At 43.0% G+C, this 27,628-nt stretch overlaps 1 protein-coding gene across 4 annotated transcripts in view; it reads left to right on the forward strand.

The window, feature by feature from the left end:
* The first annotated feature begins 4,048 nt into the window (after nt 1–4,048).
* Nucleotides 4,049–27,628, forward strand: part of MME (membrane metalloendopeptidase) — an 81,799-nt gene continuing 58,219 nt past the window's right edge. Inside the window, exons 1-3 of one of the 4 annotated variants that reach the window (XM_019491793.2) lie at nt 4,049–4,138; nt 8,212–8,381; nt 9,712–9,747. In XM_019491793.2, the coding sequence (XP_019347338.1) occupies nt 8,222–8,381; nt 9,712–9,747 (196 nt within the window). In that variant the 5' untranslated portion in view covers nt 4,049–4,138; nt 8,212–8,221. Of the gene's footprint in view, nt 4,139–4,385; nt 4,411–4,667; nt 4,759–7,898; nt 8,004–8,211; nt 8,382–9,711; nt 9,748–27,628 lie in introns of those variants that run through there. The other 3 variants (XM_059731054.1, XM_059731053.1, XM_006275530.4) reach the window with 3 other exon arrangements.

The following is a 27,628-nucleotide window of genomic DNA, read 5'->3' on the forward strand; positions in this document are numbered from 1 at the left end:
CCAGGACCAACTCCATCTGCCTCTTTTATGATTTTGCTGATGCCGAGATCCTTCATACCACAACAGACAATGTTCAGCCTGCCCTCATTTCCTCCATACTGCATTGTTAGGAAAAACACACTTCTCAAATGAATAATTTACAGGATAGTGTAGCCAAACCAGAGATATGCTGAGATATTATGGAGAAGATATTACAGCAATAGTATGCTATCATCATAGGAGAATGCAAAATTTCTAGTAAGGAATTCAACTCAAGTCTGGGAAGAAGGTAAACATTCCAAAAATAAATAAAACCCAAGCAAACCATTCTGAACTGCTAGGGAAAATAAAAAAATTAGAATCCAAATTAATGATTTCTGATTAAGAAAGCATGTAAGAAAGCATGTTCCTAATTGTGGACACAGACAATGAATGTTTACGAAGCATGTCCAGAGAGGAAGGAATAGGTCTGAGAGTCTAAATCAGTAATTCTCAACCTATTTAAGACTCAAGATACTTCTCATTAGACTCAAGGCAACCCTGAATAATTTTTGTGAATTGAGCTGACCCCTATTTCAAAAATTCATTTATTAGAGTGTTTACCTCCTTTGCAAAGCGGCCAGACAAGAAGACTGAAAGCCTGAGCCTGCCCATATCTGCTTATCTCTTCCCAGTTCCTACAGCACACATCAAAGGATCTTGCAGCACCCCAGGGTGCTGAAGCAGCCTTGTTGAGAATTGCTGGTCTAGACCTAATAATCATTTCCCAACTCTTGTAAACTGTGTAATCTTGTACAAGATACTAATCTGCAACTCAGTTGTCCCATTTATAAAATGGATAATAAGGTTGTAATGTTCATTGATAGGTAGGAACTCTAACCAGTTCCCAAATGTTACTGTTCTGGAATTGCTGTGGCACATGATGAATTGTCATTCTGTTCCAAACTGAAGTGGACAAGGCAGTTGTCCTGGCCTTCCTGCATTATGCTTCTGAGACCTGAAGCTACCATATCCCAAAGTTGGACATCTACTTTGTCTGCATAAAATGAGAACAGGAAAATTACAACAAAAGACCACATCCTGAACATGGACATTTGCCAACAGGTGGAGATGACTGGCATTCACACATTCATACCTAGTTACTGAAGTGCAACTGTGATGGCATGACCACATACTGAGAATGTCAGAGGACCACTTGCCAGAAAAGGATTCTCTACAGAGTTAAGCCCCTGCTAAACTTCATGGTAAACCTCATAAACACTTTAATGGCTATACAAAAGTTCAGTCCAAGGCATACAACATGACTTGGACTACAAGGAGCAACTTGTTTTGGACAGGTCAACATAGCATCAGCTATCTGAGAACCACTCTATGCGTGATGCTCAGTTGAAGCACCAGAGGAAAAACATTCACTTAGTGGAGTGGGAATGGGGTTGACATGATGTCAAGGATGTGCCGTTTGCTATCCCCATAGAAGCTTACTGCGATTTGAATAAATTATGAGTCCTTGAAAAATCTCAGTTTGCACACACCCAATAGAAACTTGTTAGACTTGAGGAGTTAAATTCCCATTTGCACTAAGCATGATCCACCCCAGGAATTCACAGTTGGACAGGACAACACAGTTGCTCTCCCTGGATGATGTTGATCACTGTGGGGCTAGGCACAGAATGGGGAGATAGGAGATTATTTCATAATTCATTTAACATTTTATCATAAAATGTATGCATGCACCAAGACAACACAGGAACATGTCTCAACATTGTCTCATAGACATTTAAATGGATAGTGATATTATAAAATATCATCCAGAAGTCACTAAAATGGACAATAAAATGACCCTTTGTTGCTGGATTAGTCAAACTGGACCAAACAGTCGTTCTCCCATTGATAGCATGTGATTGAAAGTTACAATATTGTGAAGCAACTTGTTTCTCAGAATTTAATATAGTACAACCTTTTATTATGGATCATTCTGTGTGATTACCTGAAACAAAGTTTCTGGAGAAGCAGAGTTCTTTAATCTCCTTTTTAAAAAAATCATAGTAACATCACATCCCCTTCTCTTGGGATGAGACAGAGCCCTATCATTTTTCAAGCTAGAGACACTGACTCATTAACTATGTGTTACTTGACTAACTACTTCCATAATCTTCTGTCATGACAGACGGTGTTCTGCTTGACCCTGTTGATTTACCATTTTAAAACATAACAGCTCCAACTCAGTTTTCCACAGTCAGAGATCCAGAAAGTTATCAGGGGCTAAACCCAAATTCTATTAAACCCAAATCCCTTAAAGGACAATACTGCAAATATCTACTCCTGGGAGTGATATCAGTGACAGGAAGATTACTCTAGGGCCACAAAGATTACTCAAGAAAGTTTATCCAACTGACCACTTACTATAACCATAGGATAAAATGGTATCAGATCTAGAGACAGCTCGTTTCTTTTTCTTTTTTTTGCTTGGTGATATTCCAACACTAGGAAAATGACACTGAATTTCAATAAGGTATCTTGTCACAAACAAACAATTTGAGAGAATTTCATGAGTTGTAGCATGTTGTAGCCAAATCTTCAGTTCACCAGGGCACCAGATTGGGGATAAAGCTAATCAGTATATTTGATTTTTCCTGAATTGAATGAAGCTCTGTGAGCGGCATTTTTCCCAGAAAAATGCAATGCACAAAAAGATGACACTCTGTTCTTGACATCTTATTTACTAAGAATTAAGAAATAGTGATATCCCCGACTACACAGTTGGTGCAAATGGTTATAATCCAGCTGAAATAAAAGCAGCTAACAAAATGACACTAGCCGAAAATCAGGCTAAGGGCTCTTCACTTACTCCTTGCACAGGAAACTACTCCATTGTTTCAAATGCAGGTTTTGACTGAATAAGAACTGAGCAGGAACACCAGATTTTGCCTCACCAACCATATCGTGTTGTTCAGTCTTTATATTTGCTATTTTGTAGTTGTCTTTGCTTCCACCTCGGCCCTCAAATTATGGACTCCATAACAATAGGAAAGCTCACCAGATGCAGAGTTCAGCCTTTTAGCTTTCTTTGAACTGTTTACAGGTTTCAACTACCACTATTTGTCATACTATTTTAGAAAAATGAAGGGCTGAGATTGCATATACATGATTCTGTGTCATTTTAACTTGAACTAGTCAGAATTACTGCTTCTTCTCTAGAACTTTGGTTATTAGACTATATAGTGGGAACCTATTGAAAACACAGATGAGACATAGTTCTCAGTAGTGGCTACTCAGCTCTGCAACTTCCTACCTCTTGCAGACTATTGGAGACAGAGTCTGGACCTCTTTCAGAAGCAATGTAAAACCTCTGAATTTGGGCAGGCTTTTAGCGGAAGTTACGTTGTGGGGCACTGTTTGGAGAATTCCTTATTAAATACTATTCAGTTTTAATAGTCTATCTGTTTTGATAATATATCTTGTTTTATATTGTAAGTCACCCTGTGCATTTTCCAGGTTAGGATGGTATACAAATCAATCAATCAACCAACCAACCAGTCAATCCGTGTAAATTATTCTTCCCACTTTGTAAGACTGATGATAATTAAGGCTTTGAATTATGATGGAGGACAGGGTGATTTTCAAGGCAGTAGAACTGTACTAGGACTCATTGGCAGAAGCAGATGGCTTGCTCGAATGATTGAAGTGGCAGAACCTGAAAGAATAATGCATGGGAGTTTGAAGTTGAGCTGTTTGAATTCGTTTGAGCGGCTGTTTCTAGAAAAGATGGGAGCAATATTGTTGCGACCTGTCATTTTAGGCAGCAAACTGGAAGAAGATTGCAGCCTCTCTCTGTTAAGGTTTCACGTGTGCACATGTATTGCTTCCCTTAGGCGCTGCTTTGCCTTTCTGCCCAAGGAGTACTTCTTTTACGCATGCATGTATGTATGAATTTCGCACTATTATTCCCTTAACGGGTCTTCGTTTCAGCCAGCTCCATGTGGAGCTCTGACTCAGTCCGTGCCTGCGCTCCTGTCCATCTCCCCGCCGCGCGCCTTCTGCACGGCTGGCGGGGCCCTTCGAGAAGGAAGTCCGTCCTCAGCCCCTTCCATGAAGAAGGGCTGCATCCCTGAGGAGACAGCCGGGGAGCTCGTGGCTCCAGCTCCAGCTGCACCCCGCGGTACCGCAGGAAGGCAGTCTCGGGGGCAGGTCTGGCACGGGCCCGCCTGGGCTCAGCCTTCCCCAGGGGCAAGGTCTCTGCTCCCCGTCTCCGGAGGAGCAGCGCGGCGCGGCGAGGTGCCGAGCCCGCAACGTGCAGTGCACAACTTGCGCCTCCCGCCCGGGCCCGAGTGCGAGTCCGGAGCCGGGGCAGGTCCCTCGGGCGCGGGAGGCGCCTCCTTCCCCGCGCTCCTGCGGGAGCGGCGGGCGGACCCTGCCGGCGCGGGCAGCGAGGTGCGGAGCGGAGCGGAGCGGGGCTGGGGGGGCGGGGGGTGCTCTTCCCGCCCCCCTCGCCCGCAGACGAAGCCTCCGTGTCGGGTCAGCAGCGCGGAGCCCGGGCTGGGTGCACAGCCACGCGCCGCGCTCTGCAGCCGCCGCGCAGCCCAGCTCCCACCCCGGCAGGGCGGGCAGCAGGCAGCGCTCCCCGCGCCGGGCCGGGCCGGGCCGGGCCGCCTCCGAGATGCCGGGGCTGCCCGGGGCCGCCCGCGCCGAGCCCGGCAGGCGGCTGGTGTGAGCGCCGGTGCGGTGCGCGGCACGGGGATGTGCGTGCGTCTGCCCGGGAGCCCCGCCGAGTGGCAGCTGGTGAGTGCGGGCCGGGGCCGGGCGGGCAGGGCGCAGCCGGGACCCGCCTCGCCTCTCCCCGCGCCGCGCCGCGCCGCGCCGGCGGCAGCTGCTGATGCCACCGCTTCGCCTCGGCGTCCCGGGTCCTGCCCGGGCTCGTGCGACCGAGCGCCGCCCTGCCCGGCGGTGCGCACCCGAGCGCGGGGCTGCACGGCTGCGGGGCAGACGGGACGTCCCGCGCGCGGCAGCCGGAGCCCCCTCGCCTCCCGCCCTCCTGCAGGGGGCGGCTGCCTCTGGTTTGACGCCCGCGCTGCTCTGGGTTGCACATCTTACAAAGGATGGTGGGCATCTCCCGCCCCACCTGAGCGGGGGCAGCAAAGCCATCAGGAGGATCCGAAAGGAGTGCCACCTGCTGCCCAGGGACCGGGGGCAGGGGCAGGTCTGAGGCACCTCCTCCCACCCAGTCCTACTTGGCTTGTGGGCTTGGCTGGCAAGTTCAAAGCACTGAGCCGGAGGCCCAAAACGGGGGCTTCAGGTTTGCTTTCTAAGCACAAGAAATGATAAGCGCACTGGCAAATGTTGCTGGTGCCTACTGGTGACACTTGTACGCCTGAGCAGTGGCTGTTGGCACCTTTTGAACCATCTCTTCCAGTCCTTTCCCTGCCTTTTACCTCGGTGTCTCTAGACCTCAGTTCCTGGATCAGGTATTTTTAACTCCTGTAGAAGTACATGGTGCTCTTGTGACACAGTGCATTTTCTTTAGCAGCTTGATCGAAGACATACAGCCCATTTGATTTCTGACCTACTGGAAGTCAGTTTGAAACACATGCATCCAGAAGTAAAAGGCTAATGCATTAGCTCACTATGCTACTTAGGCCAGAGCCAGTCAAAATAATTACAGCTGTCTGTTTTCTCTTAACTTTAGTGGGCAGCTGGTGGAGTATCACAGGAGCACTAGAAACATAATGAAACTATAACACCTAGACTCATATCTGCTTAAATTATTCCTAGGCTTTTGTTGTGTCTGCAATTAACACCTAAAGAGGCCTTTACTAGGTGTTCTATAATGCAGACTTTATAGGTTCCCCAAAGAACTACAAGTAAGAATGAGTCAGTGGGATGCCTTTAAATAAGAGGAACACTCCTGCAGCAATAAAAAGACTAGCTCGCTTGGAAAAAAGTTGGAAGCACATTTGGACACAAAAAAATACAGTAGTTCTTGTTGCTCTCATAAATTGCATTTCCAGAGCTTTCAAATCACTTGCAAAATCAGGAAACTGAACTATTTTTTAATTTAAGCTGAAAGTGTTCAGAAGGTTTTGAGGATTGGTCAGCTCTTAAATTTTTAAGATAAAGAATAATGTTTAGTGCTTGCTGTGTGTGGAGGTAGAAAGGTATAATTTTAAAACTGCTTTTATAGTTTCTGTGAGCTTAGATTTCACAGTTAATATAGAGCCACTTCTCGTGTGAGCAGTTCTAGTTCCTATGTATAAGTTTCTATAGGGTTTTATTCCTGTGTGTGAGAAACCGTTGTTTTTTTTGGGCAAAGGCTCATAATTTCAAGCAAAATATGGCCCAAAGTAGAAGACAGGTAGTGTTCAAATTGTTTCTGTAGGCATGAAAAGATAGGGGCTGGACAACCTGAGAAGGAATCTACCTCCAGACTTATGGAAGATCTGTGCCTCACCTGTTTGTGGTTCCTCAACTACTGCCTACTAAGGAAATAATGCTGTGTTGTCTAAATTCAGACTAGGAAACAGTGGGCGAGTATATACCTTGTTCTCCTTGTGAACAGCAACATGTCCTCCAATGTTCCCAACCAAGATCAAGTACCCATTGAACAATAGTTACTACCTGGAATAAAATTTACAGCCTAAAAAGATGAAAAATGGGGAAGAGCTACAGGGAGCAGGTGTTAGGATGGGTGCATTTCAAGTTAGCTTCATGTTGCTAATTTTTTCCCCATATTTGTTTTATGTATAAGCTTAGATAATTAGGTCTAGGCATTCTTTGTGCAAGGGAAGGAGTCGGGGAAGAAGAGGTTGCTGGAGAAAAAGAGTGGGGATGAGTGGAAAAAAGTGATGTGAGCAGCTGAAAGACTCTGATAGTGAGAGAGAACAGCAGTAAAGGGGAACTAACAACTGATTTGCAGTACAGCAAATTAAAAAAAAGATATGCAAACAAAGAATTCAGGCCTTATAGGTGACTTGGTGGCAATGTCAACTGATTGAGAAGGCCCTCCATTTGCTACTGGTACTACTTCTGTGTAGGTTGCTTCAAAAAGCCCCTCCGGGTCTGGTGAACAATGCAGGAGCACTTGAATGCTGTGCCTTGACCCTATGCCTTTGGTTGTCTGGTTTGGGGAAGAAGAACAGGGAGTTTGGCGACTTCCATTGCCACTCTGGTGTGAGTCCTATAATCTGATCCCTGCTGACTTCCTGCCCGTGGGGCAGGGGGCTGGACTCGATGATCTTCCGAGGTCCCTTCCATCCCTAGCATCTATGAATCTATGAATCTTTCCTGTCAGGTGGAAAGGACAAGAAGTAAATGCCATTGCCAATATGAGAATCCTAAGGAGACTACAAGTTGAAACTGTCAAAGTTTCCATCTGACAAATGGAGTATATTTACTGTCTGTTACAGAAGCAGAGGGAATGATCTGGTCCCAAATTAATGGCAATGTACATGTGAAAGGACATAGAATAAATATTAGAACAACAGCAATTCTAAGAAATAAACTAAATCCTAGTTTTAAAGAAGCACGAAACCATGGAACATTCCAAAATCTTATATTACTTCCTACACATAATGGATAGAGTCAACTCTATGTCACATCTACCAACTTTCTATGGTTTTCTTGGAGTTATTCCTAATATATGCTGATCTAAAGTGAGATCAGAGGACCTGATCCTATTAGCATTAAAATAGGTGTAAACACTTGTACTAACTTCAATGGGAGTTAGACGGGGCCGAAAACAAAGTCCATATGACTTCCTGTTGTTTAGTTTTAGCCCCAAGACCCTAATCACTAGTTGCTGAAATGATTTTTAAAACTGCTAGTGAAGCGCAATAGCATTTTTGACCTTTGGCTTCGGATCAGGGACACTAAGTTAATTTTTATTCAGTTAATAAGGGTTGTCTTTTGCCTGCTTGTAAACTCTTATATAATTAAACCACATGAGTAAGTGTTAAAATTAAGCATTGGCCTGTTGGCCTTCCCTTTTCTACAGCGGCTTCCACATGTAAAAGAACACTCTCCTGTCATCTGTAAGTAACAGAAGAGAAGGGTGGTTATAGCCACTTTAAACTCATGCAACATGCTAATCAGATTTATAAACAAACCAAACTTGTTTTCTTTTCCCCTAAAGCTTGCCCAGAAAAAAATATCTTTTGTTGCTGAGTAGCTCATGACCTAACTTTATTTGACAAATATGACTCCATAGATTCTCAATGAATTCTGCTTTTTCTTTTTCAGAATTTGGGTTATGGGAAAGTCAGAAAGCCAGATGGATATAACTGAAATGAACACTCAAAAAACAAAGGAAAAATCACGATGGAGTTTCCTGGAAATAGGGCTATCAGTTGTAGTGATTCTGCTAACTATTATAGCTGTCACAATGATAGTTCTGTATGCAACATATAAGGGTAAGTAGATGTTTATCTAACTATAATTTGAACGCAAAAATTGTTTAAGTATGTTGTTCAAAAATGTTATAGAAATACTATAAAATTGCTAATGTAAAAAAAACAAGACAATAGCAATGAAGTTGAGGCAGACTGAAACACAGTGCTAAAACGACTTAGTATGTTATAGCACATGCACTGTTAGCTAAACTCTTTTGTGTGCGACTTGCAGGAGTCAGGTCAATATTAAGTTGCCTGCTACTACCACATAATAGTTTTTACAATTACAGGGACTGCTGTGTATAAAACTAGATGATTAATAATTGTTGCTTCCTAGCAATTGTCTGTAAAAGGGTCATTAGACAGCATTGCAGAGTCAGTTAAAATGAAAATGTTTGTCCAGGTTTAATACCATATTGAAAGTTATGATTTACCTTTTCCAACACGGAGTATAAAAGATTGCCTCCTTCATGAAACAGAACTAGTTGCAAACAGTATTTTTAACAAAACACCTGTTTATTTCGATGTAATAGCTTAGTAATTTACAGTTCATGTTTCACTGTACAATTACATTTAAAGTATATTTGTGAAGGAGTGAAGTATAGTATAGAATGACTTGTAAAGAACAATATTAACTGTAAAAGCTTATCCATTATGAAAATACCATTCTTCCTTACATTCTTGCTCTACAGGGCTCCTATTGATTGTAAACTTTTTTTTTTTTTTTTTACAATCAATAGTAGCTGTTTCAGTAGCCAAATAAAAATTTGAAACTTGAAAAGTAGTGTTTTAATTTTGGGGTTATTAGTTCTTTTGAGTAACTTAAAAAAAAATCCATTTTTAACAAAAAATTACTTTCTACAATTACTTGACATAGAAAATGTCAAAATAAAATTTTCAGCCTTTTCAATTTTGGTTTCCTCATTTCTTATTCTGAAGCTAATTTTTTAATTTGACCTGAACTGTCAAAGTTTTTGACCCCTAAAATTCCAGTTTTCAGCAAACTTACTATTTGTCAAAACAGTTTCACCTAATTATAATTCACCAGGAGGACACTCAATGACAGCAACAGGAAGGGTAATTTTAGGGCCTGATCCTGCAAATAATTTGTGCCAACTACCTTGACTATCATGGGATTCAGAATTACATCCAAGATGTGTCCAGGATCATGTCTTTAATGTTCTAACATTGAAGGTAATGCTTGTCTTCCATATTTTAATGTACAGTGCATTTAAATTCAATTCTGAAATTACTATATCAGAGAAATTAAACTGGAGAGTCACATACATTAAATAGACTTTCCTGTGGAAATTCATGAAGGATTTATCTGTGCCACTGCTTTTTTTTTCAGACAGTGTTTGCAAGACTTCAGATTGCATAAAATCAGGTAAGAATAAATGAAAATGTGTAGGTTTTTAATTGAATACAACACTGTCCTTTTGAAATTCATTATTCATTATCACTCTTCTTTTCTTAAATTTTTCCAATTTCTGAACTTTCTTCCCCCATCACAGATGTATTATTTATATGGTTACACTTTAGCAAACTGCTATTCTGTGACTGTATGGGACAGGACTGAGTGTGCTGACAGCTAGAGAAGGTGACAGGGATGGTGCATGGGGTGTGGGGCCACCTGGATGGGCTGCTAGCTTTCCCAAACTCTCCCGGACTTCCAGCACACCGTGCACCATCTCTGCCGCCTTCTCTGACCACCAGCACAGCCAGCCACCCTCCTGCTGCCTCCCTGCACTGCCCCAGGGGCAAGCCAGCCCATTCACTGGCAACCCCAGGCATCCTGCTGGCCACAGGAGCCTGCTGAAGGCAGAAGTGGTGAGGGGCCTAATCCTTTTTTCGCTATGCAGCCTGCCTGCCTCTCCTGCAGCTGGGGGGTGAGCTGACAGATTAATGGCACAGATTAATGGCCCCCTGGCCACGGGAGAGGCTCCACCAGAAAAAAAAAAAAGGATCCAGCCCCTCGCTACTTCTGCCTTCAGCAGGCACCTGCAGCCCTCAGGATAATATCATATATACAGTGACAGAAAAATAAAACCCACCATTTCAATTGAAAACTCACCGTTTCAATTTAGGGGGCATAGAATGGAACCCTATGGACTAAAACTCCATCGTATGTACAAGCGGCCTATGAGGGTGGTTAAACATTGGAAAAGGCTACCTAGAAAGGATGTGGAATCTCTGCCCTTGGAAGTTTTCAAGAGGAGGTTAGAGACTTGGCTGGGATGATTTCATCACAGAAGATCCTGCTTTATTCAGGGAGCTGGACTAGATGACCTCATTAGGTCCCTTCCAGTCCTGTTTTTCTATGACCTGTTCTCAAAAAAGACACTTAAAATATTGATTTCAGCTGCAGATTAATGAATATTTTCATATTATACAATTTAATTCATGAAAAAAAATAGCAATAGCAAGTGGGTTAACTTCCTTTCTTAGGTATATTAGACTCTATCCTGATCTCAAAGCATGGGCCCTCATTGTTGAGCCTCTTGTAAAATCAACTCCTCTGAACTTTTCTTGTGTATATTGATTTGTTTTTTATAAATTGAAATTCTGGCACCATTGAAGTCAATTGAAAAACTCCCACTGTCTTTATTGGTTCCAGCATTTCATTCTGTATCTTTAAGAATAATTACGGTATAATTTGTGACAAGCCCTTTATAGGCACTCAGGAATGACTAGCAGTAAAGAGAGTTCATCTGAGTCCTTTCTTTCACTGAAAAAGCCCATTCTATCTCAGGGTAAAGGAAGTAGCAACTGAGTACTTCAAAGAGAAGCAATAAAATTTCATATGGGGAAGCAAGAACCACTTGTTCCTTCTTTTGACTAAAAACTGATCTGCATAGGAAGGAAAGGAAGTACATATGGCACTGCTGTAGAGGATGCAGCAAACACACTTGCTCTGAATATTCATAATGCTTTCCAGAGGTATTGTACTGACTTGGGTACAATGAGCAATATGTTGACCATACATAAATCCATCTGAGTTTTGTCATTAACTCTTGTAGGGCCAACCTCATCCAATGTCCCTGGGAGAGATCACCTAACAGTGCAGCATTTTCCAGCCACAGTCTAATTTGTCTGGTTTTGCACTGGCTTTCAAAAGTAAAATTACCATGTCTCTTCAACTGGTCAATACTGTTCTGTTGCGTTTGCCTGTGTTAGCTTGCCCTATACTGGAGTAGAGGGCTTATTTTAGGAGACATGCTTATTCTTAATGACCTGTTAAAAACAAAAAAACAACCCCCCACCCCAAAAAACAGTTCTTTCAGGTTTTTCTCATTGTAAAGGAACCAATGCAATGGAAAGCACAACATCAGGCATGCATACTTGCGGCAGCAAGTCAACAGCTAGGAATAAAACAGTGTGCTTAAACTAGCTATAATAGAGAGAAGACTAACATTAGTCAAGGGTATTATCAAGTCTGATTTCCTAAACATACACACACACTATGAAAATATTATGAATTTAGTTGGCTCCTATGAATAATACATCTCCTGCCAAACAGGCGCCAGAGAAACCTTGAGGCCACATTATACCATCATATGATGTGTGTTCTTCTTTCAGTGAAGTGTCGTGGCCCGTTTAACAGTAGGCCAGACTATGTGATCGCAATGATCCCTTCTGCACTTATCAGTTATGAGTATGCCATAGACTTCACAGAAAAACTAATTTTTGTAGAGTTTACAACCTGTTAATACTATATTGCATGTTCTTTTATCTATGAAGCCACGTGACTCACCACTTACTAAGTTGTATAGGCCTTTGGTAAGGGGGAATATAGAAATAAATAACTTCATAAATAATTTAAAATATTTCTAAAATACCTTCATGTTATGATATCAAAGTGAGATACTTCAGTACGTTCTCTTAGTCATTATCTAGTCTTAGTTATAGCTCTGCTGAGTTATGTAATATTAAACAGTAAACTTGTCACTAGTCTTTCCCATGTGGGTTTCAGAAGATGGTCTTGGGGGAAAGGCAGGGGGAGGGGATATTCATATTCTAGTAAGACTCCTTTGCAAAGGAATTTTAAGTCAAAAACTTCTGAATCAGATTGTTGAAAAAGCCAGTAGCAGTCTTAACTAGTTGTGTGGTCTTGTTCACTCCAGGTAGGCATGGCACATTTCAGGCCTGTGATAGGATTACACACACAATTTTTTAGCATATTTCTGGAACTGTAAAGCCTTGTGATGTGACATTGTCAGTTCTTGCAAGCTCATGGGATCAAGCTAGGTCACTAATGCGCAGTAGCAAAAGTGCACGCTATTTTAGTGTGCATTAGTGCATTAGTGTATTTTGACTTTACACTTTAATGAGTAGTAAAATAGGCTACTGCACATTAAAGCAGACTTGAAGATATGCTCCTCCTGTTCTAAACTCCAGTATAGTGCTACTAAAAACTGTTAAACTATTGCTGTGTTTTGCCATAGAGATACCTATCCATAGGTTAGCCCCTAGTTATTCTGGCTTCCTCCTTCCCCAGTCCAGTTAGTGTTGGCCATCTTCACTTCTCCAAATCAATTCTGGCCTCCGTGTCACCAAATTGTGTATAATATCCCAACTGTTTTCCCAGTATAATTGATGTGAAGCCCCACCTCTCTAACTTGACTAATACCAGCTGGACTCAGATTTTGTTTTAGCTACTGCCTCCAAGTTCCAGAACTCTGATCCTCTTTCCTTACTCTGCTTTCTGCACATCTTTTGACAGCATCTGAGCTCCAGCTCACAAAGACTTCTGTGATACAGATACTGGTACATATACTTTGGTTAGTCTCTAAGGTGCAGATCTACCCTGCCTCTCTATTCTGAGGTACAGAGCCCTGTGAGGGAAGGACTAGAATCAGTGGAGAGACTTTTTGATAATTTCTGGGGATGGGAGGGAGAAGGCTATACTGACACACACAGGTTTGTAATTTGGCCACTGAAATATATGTGGTATGGAAGTTGTGCAAGCTACATCTCCTGAAACATTTGACACTGCACAGAATTAAGTGCTAGAAAATGTACTTTATGAGTTGGGTGTGCAGGGCAGGAGGATGCATAGGTCTTTTACTTCTCTAAGGTCTAAGCCTCATTCTGCCATCCTGCAGCCAGGCCCACTGGATGTAACAGGACTACTTATGTGAGTGAATTCTACTTAAGAGCAGTAAGAGAAGCATGTTCTCACCCTTAATAAATATAGCTTGTTACAAAATATAACACACAGGTTGTTTTGATAACTAAATTACAGTTTTTGCAGTTCAACTTGTATTAAGGTTGAGTGGCTTGCAGTATTTTAAATTTAGTGTTTTGGAAGGCAGCTAATTTATCTGGTTAATCTAATGTCTACAATTAGTAGATCCCACATTTACTCAAATATAAGACAAGGTGTGTCTCCCCCTGCCCCATCAGTGTATATTTGCATATGAAGCAAAGGAGGGGAACAAGGGCTTGCTGTGGCTCTGAGCATGGGGCGGGGCCAAAGGAAGACTCAGCAACTTCCTGCCTTCCCCTCCACCTCCCCTCTGCAGCTTCTACCCCCCTGCCCACCTCCTTCCTTCCCCTGACTGTCCCTCGCAGCTTGGCTCTGGCTCGGGGTGGGGTCTTGCCAAGGTTGCCAGATCTGCTTATAAGAAGCAGAATTGGGCTTGTTTTTTTTTTTAAAAGTCACTTTAATTTTTTGAGAGTTGCACGTTGTGTTTTTTTGGGCTTGTTTTATTTGGAGGTCACTTATTTTGGGTGTTTTTGGAATAGGCGGCTTAAAAAGTTATAATTTTAAAATGGTTGTAGGAGCGGTTTTGGTGACTGATGTTGATGTGTATCGGGGTGGGGCAAAATGGCAGATCTGGCTAGCAGTCAGACTCCATTTCCCAGCAGCCTTTGCCCATGTGGCTGGGGCCAGTTTCCCTTGAGACCCCAGCAGCAGCCGTGCTGTGATAGCTCAAGGCTGGGGTTTCTTTCCATGGAGACTAGTCCCAGCAGCGCTGGCAGGGCATGGAGCGGCTCCAGAGCTGGGCTGGGATCTTGCAGTGGTGATAGCATGATCTAGAGCTTGGGCAGCGCCACGATCTGCAGCCAGCATGCTCCGGGGCCGAGACACACAGACAGTGGATCCTGGCTCTGCCCTGGCTCCTTACAGCAGTGCCCGCCTAATGTAAGTACATACAAATTTATTTTAATATTTGAATGTGTAATTTAATATTATATGCAGCAAAACTAGAACTACAAAACATATGGAATTTGTATAAGCACCCCCGCTCCCCTCTCTTTGAAATGGGTTGGGCTTGGTTTGGGCTTGTTTTTACAGGCAGTGCTGCTTTTTTTTCTTGTGAGACTTGGCAACACTGGGTCTCTCCCAGGCACTGAGCAGGTGAAAACTCCTTCCCTTGCCTGGGCAATCAGCAGCGCTGACATTGTTGCATTGCTTGCCTGGCCAGTCATCAGTGCTGAAACTGCTGCATGGCCAGGCAAAGGCTGAGCTTCCATGTGCTGTGGTCCAGGACAGAGCAGCCAGAGCAGCATCTGACAGGAAGGCGAGGGAGGAGAGCGAAAGAGGCAGAGACTGTGGAACTGGGGAGAAAAAGGGCAGAGACTGGGGGGAAAAGGCAAGGGAAGAGGCAGAGCTGTGGGTGAGCTGGAGGTGGTGGGAGGGTGCAGGTGGCAGAGGGACAGAAAAGCTTTAGAGGGAAAAAGTTGGCAGGGCAAAGGGCATGGGAGCCACTTGATCCTCCTCCCTAGCCACTCCTTTCCTGGCCATGGTGGTGGGGGTGGGGAGGTTGTGGTAGGATTCAATTCAAGATGACTCTCCAATACTTAGATTCTATAACTGGAAAATTATAACAAATTTATGGATTTTGTCAATATAGAATCTAATTATTGGAGGACCATATTATATCCAAGTAAATATGGTAACTATACCAGACTTGGTGTGAATGCAACTGAAACCAACCAGTTCACCTAAGTTTAAATCTGTTATGCTATTTGGTAGGGCTGCATGAAGCTTCAGTCTCTGGTTTGATTCAGAGGAGATTTGGCCCAATTCAGTGGCTAAATCTCCGAATCTAATCAGGAGACCCATTAATCTCTCTGAATTGAATTGGAAACCTCAGATCCGATTTGGAGAGATTCAACAATTCGGCCATAGACATAGCTTTATATGTTTTTTCTACGTACCTCGAGGTACCAGGTACGGCTCGTGAACGCTGAGATTTCATAGATTTCATAGACATTAGGGCTGGAAGGGACCTCGGAAGATCATCGAGTCCAGCCCCCCGCCCAAAGGGCAGGACGTCAGCTGGGGTCATAGGATCCCAGCAAGATAAGCATCCAGTTTCATCTTGAAGGTGTTCAATGAAGGCGCTTGAACAACCTCCGGTGGCAGGCTGTTCCAGACCTTGGGGGCTCGGACAGTAAAGAAATTCTTCCTTATGTCCAGCCTGAAACGATCTTGTAGTAGTTTGTGACCATTCGTCCTCGTCATCCCTTGGGGCGCTCTGGTGAACAAACGTTCCCCTAGATACTGGTGGTCACCCCTGATAAACTTGTAGGTGGCCATCAGATCACCCCTGAGCCTGCGCTTTTCCAGGCTAAAGAGCCCCAGGGCTCTCAGCCTGTCATCGTAGGGTCTGCTTCCCTGACCTCTGATCATGCGCGTGGCTCTTCTCTGGACTCTCTCAAGCTTCTCCACATCCTTTTTGAATTGTGGAGCCCAAAACTGGACGCAGTACTCCAGCTGCGGCCTCACTAAGGCCGAGTACAGGGGGAGAATGACATCCCGGGATTTGCTTGAGAAGCATCTATGGATGCAAGCCAGCATTTTGGTCGCTTTACTAGCCACAGCATCGCATTGCAGGCTCATGTTCATCTTGTGGTCAATGATGACCCCCAAGTCTCTTTCTTCCATAGTGCTAACCAACATAGCACTGCCGAGCCTATAAGGATGCTGTGGGTTTTTTTTTCCCAAGGTGGAGAGCCTTGCATTTATCGGCGTTGAACACCATCAGATTCTCATCCGCCCACTTGCTGAGCCTGTCCAGGTCAGCCTGGATCATCCGCCTGTCTTCTGGTGTGGATGCTTTGCCCCAAAGTTTGGTGTCATCGGCGAACTTGGCCAGTCCGCTTCTGACTCCAGTGTCCACATCATTAATGAAGATGTTGAACAGTATGGGTCCAAGGACAGAGCCCTGGGGGACCCCACTGGTCACAGGACACCACGATGAGTGACTTCCATCAATTACTACCCTCTGGGTCCGACCCCGGAGCCAATTTTCCAGCCAGTGGATCGTGGGGGACCCAAGGCGACAATTGGCCAGTTTCTCCAAGAGACGATCATGGGACACCAGATCGAAGGCTTTTTTGAAGTCAAGATATATGACATCAATCTCATCTCCCTTGTCCAGGTGATAGGTCACCTGGTCGTAGAAGGAGAAATGAGAAATGAGATTGGTCAAGCAAGACCTACCCGCAACAAACCCGTGCTGGCTATCCCTTAAGATGTTGGTGTCAGCCAGTCCATTAAGGATGGCCTCCTTAATAAACTTTTCTAAGATCTTCCCCGGGATAGAAGTCAGGCTGATGGGCCTATAGTTAGCCGGATCCACTTTCCTCCCTTTCTTGAAGATAGGCACCATGTTGGCCTTCTTCCAGTCTTCGGGCACTACACCAGAGCGCCAAGAGTTTTCAAAGATCCGCGCTAGAGGCTGGGCTATGATGCTCGCCAGCTCCTTGAGTACCCTGGGGTGAAGAATGTCAGGGCCGGCTGACTTGAAGGTATCCAGCTTCTCAAGATGTTCCTTCACAAAGTCAGCATTAATGGAGGGCAGGGGATCACCCTCACCCGGACTTCCCGGCCCTGTAGCAGGCACAGGCGTCCCATGGGGCTGATGAAAGACCGACGCAAAGTACCTATTTAATAGGTTGGCTTTTTCCTGGGCGTCAGTTGTCAGTTGCCCCATCTGGTTCAGCAGGGGTCCAACGTTGCCCCTGCTTTTCCTCTGGCTCCCCACATATCTGAAAAAGGACTTTTTATTGTCCTTGATGCTGAAAGCTAGCTGGAGTTCAGTTGCAGCCTTGGCTTTCCTGGTCTGCTCCCTACAGGACCGGACCAGTGCAGAATAATCCTCCTTGGAGGTGACTCCCATCCTCCATCCTTTGTAGGCCTATCTTTTTAGCCTCAGGAGGTCTGCTAGGTCCCTGGAGAGCCAGGGGGGCTGCTGTGCCCTCTTGCTGCCTTTCCTCCAAGATGGAATAGACTTAGTTTGTGCATTGAGGATCGCTTCCTTGAGGAGCAACCACTCTTCTTGAACTCCCCTCTCCCTGTGGTCACAGTCCCTTAGGGCCTCACTGACAAGCCTCCTGAGCTTGTCAAAGTCGGCTTTCCTGAAGTCAAGGACTTGCGTGTTGCTGACTGACTTGCCAGCTTTTCGGCGGATGGTGAAGGTGATCAGCTCGTGGTCGCTGTCACCCAGCTTCCCATCGATCACTAGGTCGCCGACTAGGTCCTCCCCAGTAGCCAGCACCAGGTCGAGCAGCGCTTTGCCTCTCGTTGGCCCATAGACTTCTTGAGTCAGGTAGAGGTCATCCACGCACGAGAGGAAGCTCTGCGACCGGTGCGATGGTAGGGTGGATGCAGCATCCCATGGGAGCATGGGGCAGGGTCCCCCGTGCGCTCAGTGGCAGACCTGGTAGTGGACCAGAAGTACTTCCGGTCCACTTCTAGGTCCACCACCAAGCACATGGGGCAGCCTCCCCGCACTCCCATGGGATGCTCCATCCGCCCCACCATCTCAGCGTTCACGAGGCGCACCTGGTAACTCGAAGTAAATAGAAAAAAACATATAAAACTGTGTCAATGGCCAAATCACTGATTCTCTGAATCAGAATCAAATCTTCAGATTCCGCCAAATCAAATCAGGACAGTGATCTGAATCAGCGAATCAAATCGCTGTCCTCCAAATCAGGCCGAATCTGAATCCAAATCAAATACTGCCCGCTTCGCATACCCCTACTATGTGGTACTAAGGTGCACTAGTATCAACAGTAAGTTAGCTGTTACAAGCTGTATTCTCTTTATCTACAACACAAGGTACAGTTGGCATCTGGGAATTACCAAATAAAGTCCAGATGTACTAGCCATTACAGAACTCTGGTTTATTTCCAAATACTACATCTGGCTATAAGTGATTAAAGGGACAGCTCAAGAAGAAATGGAGAAGGACCAAGCTGTCTTTCAATTTGATGCAGTATTTCTAAACAAATCTGGAATATCCTTATTCTGCTATGAAGCTGAGATTTGAGTAGATTTCAAACATCTGTAAGATTAATTATATTAAATTGACTATGAATCTATCATGTGAAAATGTAAAGCTTCCTGGGCTCTCCTGTAGCCATTGGAGTGTACAACCGTCAAATGCAGCAGCCTAGAGCTAAGGCCAAGATTACAACGCTTATGTTGGTGAGCATTTATTTACTCACAGAACTTTGTTGCATTAACTTCAATAGGAATATTTATGTGTAAAAATGCTTATTAATGTAAATAAAGCCTTCCCAGTCTGTCCCTTACCATTGTTTTGTAATGGTTAATCAGTTGCTAATTTTAGAACCCCAGAGAACGTGACAATATAGTGGTTCCTGCATATGTGTTACAGTTAATGACATAATAAAATGTACTCTGTTATAAAAGACTAGGATAATAAAAAGCCCTTAAACCAGAAATAACTGTTGCACTATATTAATTACTATTTATTAAGGTTTCCACAAGGATGAACAATAAATCCATGAATGAGTATTACTTCCGATAGGAATTTGATATCCAGTCAATATTCAGTTGGGTTTTGGTATCAAGACGATAGAAGATAAAATGCTTGAGCTATTTTCTAACTTTGCAATTAACACTTTGGCAACTTTATATGTATAGAAGGCAAAGATAATTAAATTACTAATCCAAGGAAATGCTGTTGAGGTTGGATAGGAAATTCATCAGTACAATGTTATTAGGGGTAGAAATTCCTTGAACTATTAACACCTTAAACCTGCACTAAATGTTAAGATTTTACTGTAGAAGATTTTGTTTTCAATTTTTTAAAAAATTGCACTATGCATAAGCTTCTGCAACTGAAGGAAGAACAGGCCTCAATGGAACTGATTTAAAGAATAGGTTGTGAATAAATGACCAGGGAAAGAAATGTGATTGAAAGTCAATAGGTAATACACAAGGTAAGTACTTAGTAAGGAATGAAAATGTTACCAGTATTCGTGAAGCATCAAAAGCGTCTAAAGACGCTGTAGATTTTTGAGTCAATATACTAATATCAGGTTGTCTCTATCAACATCAGGAACCTGTTTTGAGTATGCTCTAATCCTGTTTGATAAGTGCTATGGGCTTAGAAAGAATTATATGTATAGTATAATGGCTAGTGGATAGCCAGTAAGGAGTTTAGGCAATGTGTAGGCGAAACTAGAGGCATGTGTGCACTACACTTTAAAGCGGGCTAAATGCTTTTGCTCCACTCTAATGATGTTGGTGTTTGCATACCTCGGGAGTGTATTGCGCATTAATTCCAGCCGCTGCAGGAAATTCGGTGGCATAGTGCACCTTAAATGACTTGGAGCACAGCAAACTAAAACTCTTTCAAAGAGTTCAAGCTGCCCCTACAGCTGCAGAGCGAAGCACGGGGCTCCATGCATCTCTGCAGCTCTGCGGGCAGCCTGACAGCAGCCCGAGAAAGTAGCTCCACCCAAGAAAAGCAGCAAGCCTGGTCTTTTGTTTTTCCCCCTCCCTGGAGCCCGCCTGCCTGCCTGAGCTGCACGGGGGCTTGGTGCTTCCCTCCATGGATGCAGTATCCCCTGGGACCACCACAGCCAGGTGCCTGCGAGCGGGTGCCACCTGGGGGAGGCTGCCGCACCAGGCCCCTTCCCCCCCTGCAGCCCACACAGTACCACAGAAGTGGTTTAATATTGCCACCCATAACAAACCCCTTGTCCACCAAGCAATGCTGAGGGTGTTAGTGAAGAGCAGTTTGTAAACCATGCATTTGTTGAAGTACTTGCAATATCATGAGCCCCAGAAGCCTCACACTAGTGAAACTTGGTTCCAAAGCCAAGCAAGCTGTATCCTGAAGATACAACCCTGAATATACACTGCTTAGAGATGTTAAGTTTTTCTAGCTTTAATCCGGACTATAGTCATCACTGTATACGCATGGATATCTGTAGTCTGAATTAAAATTGACACCAGTCTGAATTAGGTAATCTTCATTGAATGAGGATTAAAGTTATTGCAGACTAAGGTAGTGTGAAGTAGGCAATTTAAACTGTATTTATTAACATGTATACATGGCAGATATCTAGGGCTTGGTCATTGCTCATGCCCACCACCAGGTGCCCCCTGCCACCTCTAGTGCAGAAATGCACGAAATCCTGCCTGATGGTCAGTGATAGTTTATTTAGCCCTTAATTTGAATTGAAATTTGATTCAATCTATGTGATGTGAATCAGTGAACATGTCTACAAATGGCCTTGGAAGAGCTGAAGGATCCACTTGGTCAGGGTCCAGTCTACCACTTAAATACAGCAGTCCCATTTGCTTACACAAAACTATTCATATGCTTAAAACTAAGCATGTGCTTTGCTTGTTAGGGACATAAATCTGTAACATTTCAGATTACAAATTACAGGCCTTTGATATCACCCAAGTAATAGGTGGCAGTCTTCAGAGAGGAGAAGCACACAAGGCCCTATTGTGAGCATAAAAGAGTGAGGTTTCTTCAATGGGGCTGTTTTAGATATGTCAAATGCATTTGATCTTTCAGTTCCCAGCTCGGTGATTAACACATCAGCTAATATGGACCTTTTAAAGGGAGTGTTGTGATGGGTAATTAATTGTGTATCTCACTAGCCAGGAAACAGTAAAATTCTAGGCAGATGCTGAATTGAATAGAGGAGCCTGATTCCAAGGGTGAAACAGGCTTTGATACTATGTAGACTATTGATGATTTACCACACACATATGCAAGATATAGATTATACTGCATTTTGCAAATGCAACACAGAGTGGGTAAGAAACAGCTTTTCTTTGCAACAGAAGATTTTTCAGCTACAATTTTTTTGGGGCATGTTTCAGGCATGTTATGGAATCCAACAGCTTTCATGGTCCATTCTGGATATTAAACTCTGAGCTGACAAAGGATTAAGTGCCTGGTGAAGCAAGCAGAAGCCCCAGTTAGCCATGGGAGAGTCTTCCCCTTTAGATACATCTCCTGCCAGCAACTGAAACTCAGGAACTCATGTTTCAAACATAAGAGTTTGATATTTAATTATTTACTATTTTAAACTAATCTTAAAACAGAAGCTGTGGAATAGGATAACCCAAGAAAATGTTAGAGTCTGGTCACAAAGACAAAAATGAGAAGAGAGAGTGATTTTACCAAACATATATTTGCTGACTGCCATTCTGAATGAGAAAAATGGAAGAAATTGAAATAACAGCACTGAACGTTTGCAAAAATATAATGCCAACGCTTACAGCAAGCAGCTGGAGCTCTGACAAGAGTAAAGCACACAATTCAAAATATGCATATTACCTTAAATGAACTGATTTTAAGGGAGAACTAGGCAGAAATCAGGTTCCTGGAGATTACAAAGAAAGGGAGAACACCCCCCACCCTCCCCGGACCATACTGACCTGTCAAAAGAGTGAGTAAATTCTACAAGAATCTGGGTAAACCCCCAGAAAATGAATGTGACCGGAGTGTTTGTTCCACACAGAGTACGTTGAACATGGAAGATCCTGTACTAATGAGAATGTTCAGAGACAGGATGATGAGGTGCTTTCTGATGATTTCTACATTTTTTACGCTAATTAAGAGGCCCCAATAATGCAAAATTTGTTCACCATCCAAAAACAGGAACATTGTGAAAACACCAGATGTTGGCCTCAGGCTTGGTTCTTTTAAGTCAATAAGAGAGCCCACAAAAACAGAAAAATAAAAGAGCAAACAAACACAAGGGCCTGCCCATACTTCTCCTTGCCAATGGCATGCAAAGGCCTGGAAGAACTGTAGAAACAACCTATAAATGTTTGAGTCACTAGGAGTGGGAGGAATAGCTGGAAACACCAGCCATATAATTTAGCAAATATAATGGATGAAGAGAGAGATGGATTTAGAAGATATTTTCCATTTTGGCAAACAGAGGTTGTTGCTATGCTCTTGTACTCTTCCTTTCCCTGAGCAGATACACTAACACAGGTTCTCATAGTGAAATTCCTTCTAAAAGGGTAGGAAGAGACCAAAAAGAAAGAGTGCAGAAAGTTCACAGGCAGGACCTGAGAACATTAAGAAAGAAGATTTCACTTGTTATCTATGGTCCAGGGTCTGCGTATAAGTCAGTGAGGGCTTCAACTAGCCACTTGAATAACAACTATGCCATCAGCATTTCGCATAAGGGTCCTTACTGATGATCCCAAGAGGCAGTAGAACAATTCTGGGAGAAAGTAAGGTAGCACATAAGGTGTCACAAAATCAAAATGCATGAAAGATAACTATTGCTAGAAGTAATTTTGAGCATGTAATTATGATGATGATATAATGGGAAGACTTTCCCTGATAAAGAATTTAATTAAGATAAGAATATTAGGATTTGTTACCATTTGTTTGAGATGAATATACAATATGCTTAATGCTTAAATTACATTAAAATTATAAGAGGAGCATAACCATAGGATTTGTTTCCAAATTCCATTTTTCAAATCACTGGATTATCTGGAACCAGACCCTCAGTTTGAGTCCATCTCTACATACAATTTTTGGATGGGCACATTGTAAGTGAGGAAGAATTAAGTACCTTCCTGAGAAAAGATTCAGGCACCGAAAAAGGACACAAGACAGACCTTAGATGCATTAGTCCTAAACTGCAATCCAAAAAAACTCCTGCTTAACAGTTGACTCTCTGTGGAACTGCCTCCCTCTTTGGCCAGAAAATTCACCAGGTTTTTCTGTTGCAGTTCTGCTCAAATACAGAACTGCTGGCCTGAACAATGGGTGCTTAGCTTCTACTTAAGGTGCACTGAGATCTCAAAAGCAGGCAGAACAGTGCGTAAATCCTTTGGCAGGAGGGGATCCATTAGGCATTCTCAGAGCACACCTAACATACATCAGCAGGATCAGGCCATTCACAAAATATAGGACACAACTCTGGCAATCCTCCTTCCACAACTGAGAAAACAAACAATAATAAAACATAAAACTGTATATATCCCAAAAGACATAACCACACTTTAAACTCCTACACTGACTGTTTCAGGAAGAAAAGTAAGAATTAAATTCTCAACAAAAGCTAAGACCACAACAAACTCTCTCCCTCAGAAAAAAAGCCATACAGTTCACAAGGTCCTACAATGAGATAGCAATCAAATCAGCAGACAGAGATGGAGCTACAGTCATCCTCAGCCATCACAACTACATCGATGAGGCCAACAGCCAACTCTCTGACACCTAATATTTGGGGAGGACCCCACACCAGCATTCACTCTAGAACTGGCAAATGTCATCAAATCTTTCCCACACCAGCTTCAGAAAAAACTCCTTTCACTTATTCCCAATTCTCCTACCCTAAGAACTTTCTGTAGGGTCCCAAAGATTCACAGAAAAGGTAACTCTGGCAGACCCAATATATCCAACTGAAGACCTATCAAGATTCATAGCAACTGTCCCGAAATCACTTGTCTCTCAAAGAGAAAGTTTCCTAGAAGACACAACGGACTTCTTCAACAGAATCTAGAACATCAACCACACCCCCTAGAAGGCATACTTGCAACCATGGATGTCACCAGCCCATACTCTAATATATTGCACCAGGAAGGCACAACTGCCTGCCAGAAATAACTAAAAGAACATGGAGTACATTCAGATTAGCAGCAACATGTTCTTCAAATCATCCATTTCATCTTCACCCACAACAACTTCAATTTCAACAGGCAACACTTCTTCCGAACTGTGAGGAATGGGCACAATGGGCATAATGATGGCCCTTCAAATATGCCAACCTCTTCAAAAACACCTGGAGGAAGACTTTATGGAATACTGCACCATCAACCCTGCATTACATACAGAATATTTTCATCATCTGGATTGGACTCAATGGCTTCTACAACAGGTTTAGTAACTATCACCCCTCTATCAATTTCTCTGTGACATTCATATGCTCAACTTTCTGGACACCATGATCCACATCTGGGATGGCACCTTACAAACCACACATACCAAAAACCCACAGACCACCATACTTATGTCCACAAGAACAGTAATCATCCTAAGAACACCAGAAAGCTATAATCTACAGTCAAGGCCCTCAGATATCTCCACATACACTAGGAGGAGAACATTCATGATGTCCACCTGGCCAGCCTAAAATCTACTTTTATACAACAAGGATACTCCAGTAGAGAAATATGCCTTGTGTCTACACACCACTTGTGGTCACCTACCACCCACACTGAAACCAGAGAATAATCATCAAATTACCATTTGTACTCAACTAAGATCATACCTAGAAAGAAATATTCCCAGCCCCTCCACTTCTGGCTTTCAAACAATCTCCTGCCCTTGTCCAACTCTCATCATCAGAAGCAAAATCGTCAGTGCCCAGCAGACATCAGGGTGAGACGCAGATTCTTCAGCGAGGGTCAGTACATCTCAACTGCTACTATAAAAACACTGCCCCCCAGCCAAAAAAAAAACAAACCCAACCCATCAGAACCCATGGTTCTTACTTTCCCAAAATCTGATACATCTGATCCAGTGCACCAAATGCCCCCATGGTAACTACGTGGATGAAACTTAAACAGTAACTATGCACCAGAATGAACTCACTCAGAAAAAATATAGAAAAGATACAGATACACGTGTCAGTAGAAGCGCATTTTTAATAGAACAAATATTCTCTTTCTGACCTCACTGTTTGCATGCTAAAGGGAAATCTACCAAGCATTTTTAAAAGACAAGCTTATGAATAAAAATTCATAATCTGGTTGGGTTACTAGGAACCAAGGAATATCAACATTGATTTTTTGGCACACTGATCTACCCAATTCCTGATTTTTTTCTACATGACCCTCCTCCCTTTTGCTAGGTCTTGATCTTACAGTAATCATTCTTCTTTCCTTCCGCTAATTGTTTGCTACCTCTGGGAATTTCTCCCTCCCTCCAATTTTACAGCTCTATCCATTGTTCATAATGATTGCTGTGCTTACCCTCCTCTTCAGACCTGAAGAGAAGAACACCTTACATTCCAAATCTTAGCTAACTATATTCAAACTATCTTTTATTGGTTTAATAAAATGTATCACCCAAAAAATCCTTCCCTCTGACAAAGTTTTAATAACTTTACTTCTAAAATAGCTGCTGGAGGAGAAGATGGTGATGCCCACTTTTATGTGTTGTGATTAAAGCACTCATCCAGGAAGTAGAAGATCCAGGTTCAATGGCCTCACAGGCCACATCTAGACGAGTGTGGATGTTTGGTTCCCCAGGAACAAGTAGCAGCAGTGCACCTTGTACATTGGCGTGCTGCAAGTTACCCTGGGGGCAGCAGGGGAGCCTGTGGCCAGCACTGTGCTGGCCCCAGAAGCCTTACTTGGGGTCAGGGGGGCCTCCCAGGGCTGCAGCAGCGGTAATTCTGCCACACACAACCCGGCTCTGCTTTTCAGTGGTGCATGTTGTCTGTGTGTGCTGTTCCGTTCCTCCTCCCCACCCCCAGCATGGGTTTTTTTGACCCCTGAACATCCAGGGGTCAAAAAAACCTGTGGGAGAAAAAACAGAGCAGAGCACACACAAGCAGTGTGCCCTTTCAGTGCAGAGAATGCCTGACTCTGCGGTATGTGGCTCCGCAGACTTGTTTGCAGCACCGCATACCGCATGGCTGGACTCGTCTGGACGTACCCATAGTGCACAAATCTATACCTTCTACCTCCTAGGAGCATTTTCTACATATCAGGCTGTAAGCTAGGCAGGGTACAGGGTACTCTTCAGCCCTCCTTTTGAAAATGGTACATTGTACAGAAAGGGATGATGGATTCTTGGGGCTTAGTGGAGGGAAACAAAAAAAAAGAGAGCCAGACTCTGGAGCCTAATGCTCAGGGCATTCACATAAGAATAAGGGGTGTGCTGGATTCCAGTTCCTGCTCCCACAGCTGCTAATGTGCATCATATTACATGGTCAGTGAATGAAAAAAACAGAAATAATCCTGGAAACAGGGTCGTAAGTGCCATAATAGTGTCTGATCTTCAGTTGGCATAAGTTGACATAGTCCATGGTGGTATGCCAATCTAACCCAGCTGCTGATGTCCCTGGACATGGAAGGAATTATCCTGATCATTTAAATCTGAATTCTTGCAAAAGAGAGGCTATTCAACCTTAATTAGTAATATATACATCAATTACAATAACTCATACCATTATCCAAAACGCCTACACACGTCCTTCATTTTTAGGTGCAAAAATAGTCACATTAGCTTCAAGTGAATAAATATTTAATAGAAAACTGTGATTTTAATCACAGACTTCTAACACTTTGCAACAGCAGTCATAATGCCAAGTTTTGTATTTGGTATTTTAAATTTTGAAATTTGTGTGTGTGTTTATCTTGGCCTGTTTTGAATGTCGTAGGGATTGTCAGGGTATGCTGTTTATTCAAAGTACATTATAAAATAGTTGAACATAATTCTTTCATTTTATGCTTTTAAGAAGAAATATATAAATAGAGCTTTTTAAAGGTAATAGGCAACAGATTGCGTATGATACATACTCTCATCTGAAGTTTAAAAAACGGATCCAAGTTCAACAGTCTAGGATTTATTTTTTATTTATTTGTAAGAATGATGTAATTATTTACTACAGAGCATTACAGACATATAGAAAAATGTACCATTTTGCTTTAAAAAAATCCTGTCAGGCTGAGAAAACTTTGACTTTTCATTTTTATTTCTATCTTTCCTTCAAACATTGATTTCTCTTCCTTTTACATATTTCAGTATAGTTCCAGCACATGCATCTTTCTTTCTTCCTGAGTCCCAAATATTTGTCTTCCATAAAAGCCCAATGCATATTTTCCATTTGCTTAATGTCTTCTACTACAGGCTTTGTCTTTCTGTTTTTGGTTGCAGAGGGCTTTCCATAATTGCAGCAAGTAAAAAATACTTTCAAGGTATAAATCTGATGTTTCTCTACAGAAAAATGTATGAAAAAGCCAACAATCACTATCACCTCATATTTCTCAT

This window comes from Alligator mississippiensis, chromosome 7 (genome assembly GCF_030867095.1).
Source record: "Alligator mississippiensis isolate rAllMis1 chromosome 7, rAllMis1, whole genome shotgun sequence".
NCBI lineage: Eukaryota > Metazoa > Chordata > Crocodylia > Alligatoridae > Alligator > Alligator mississippiensis.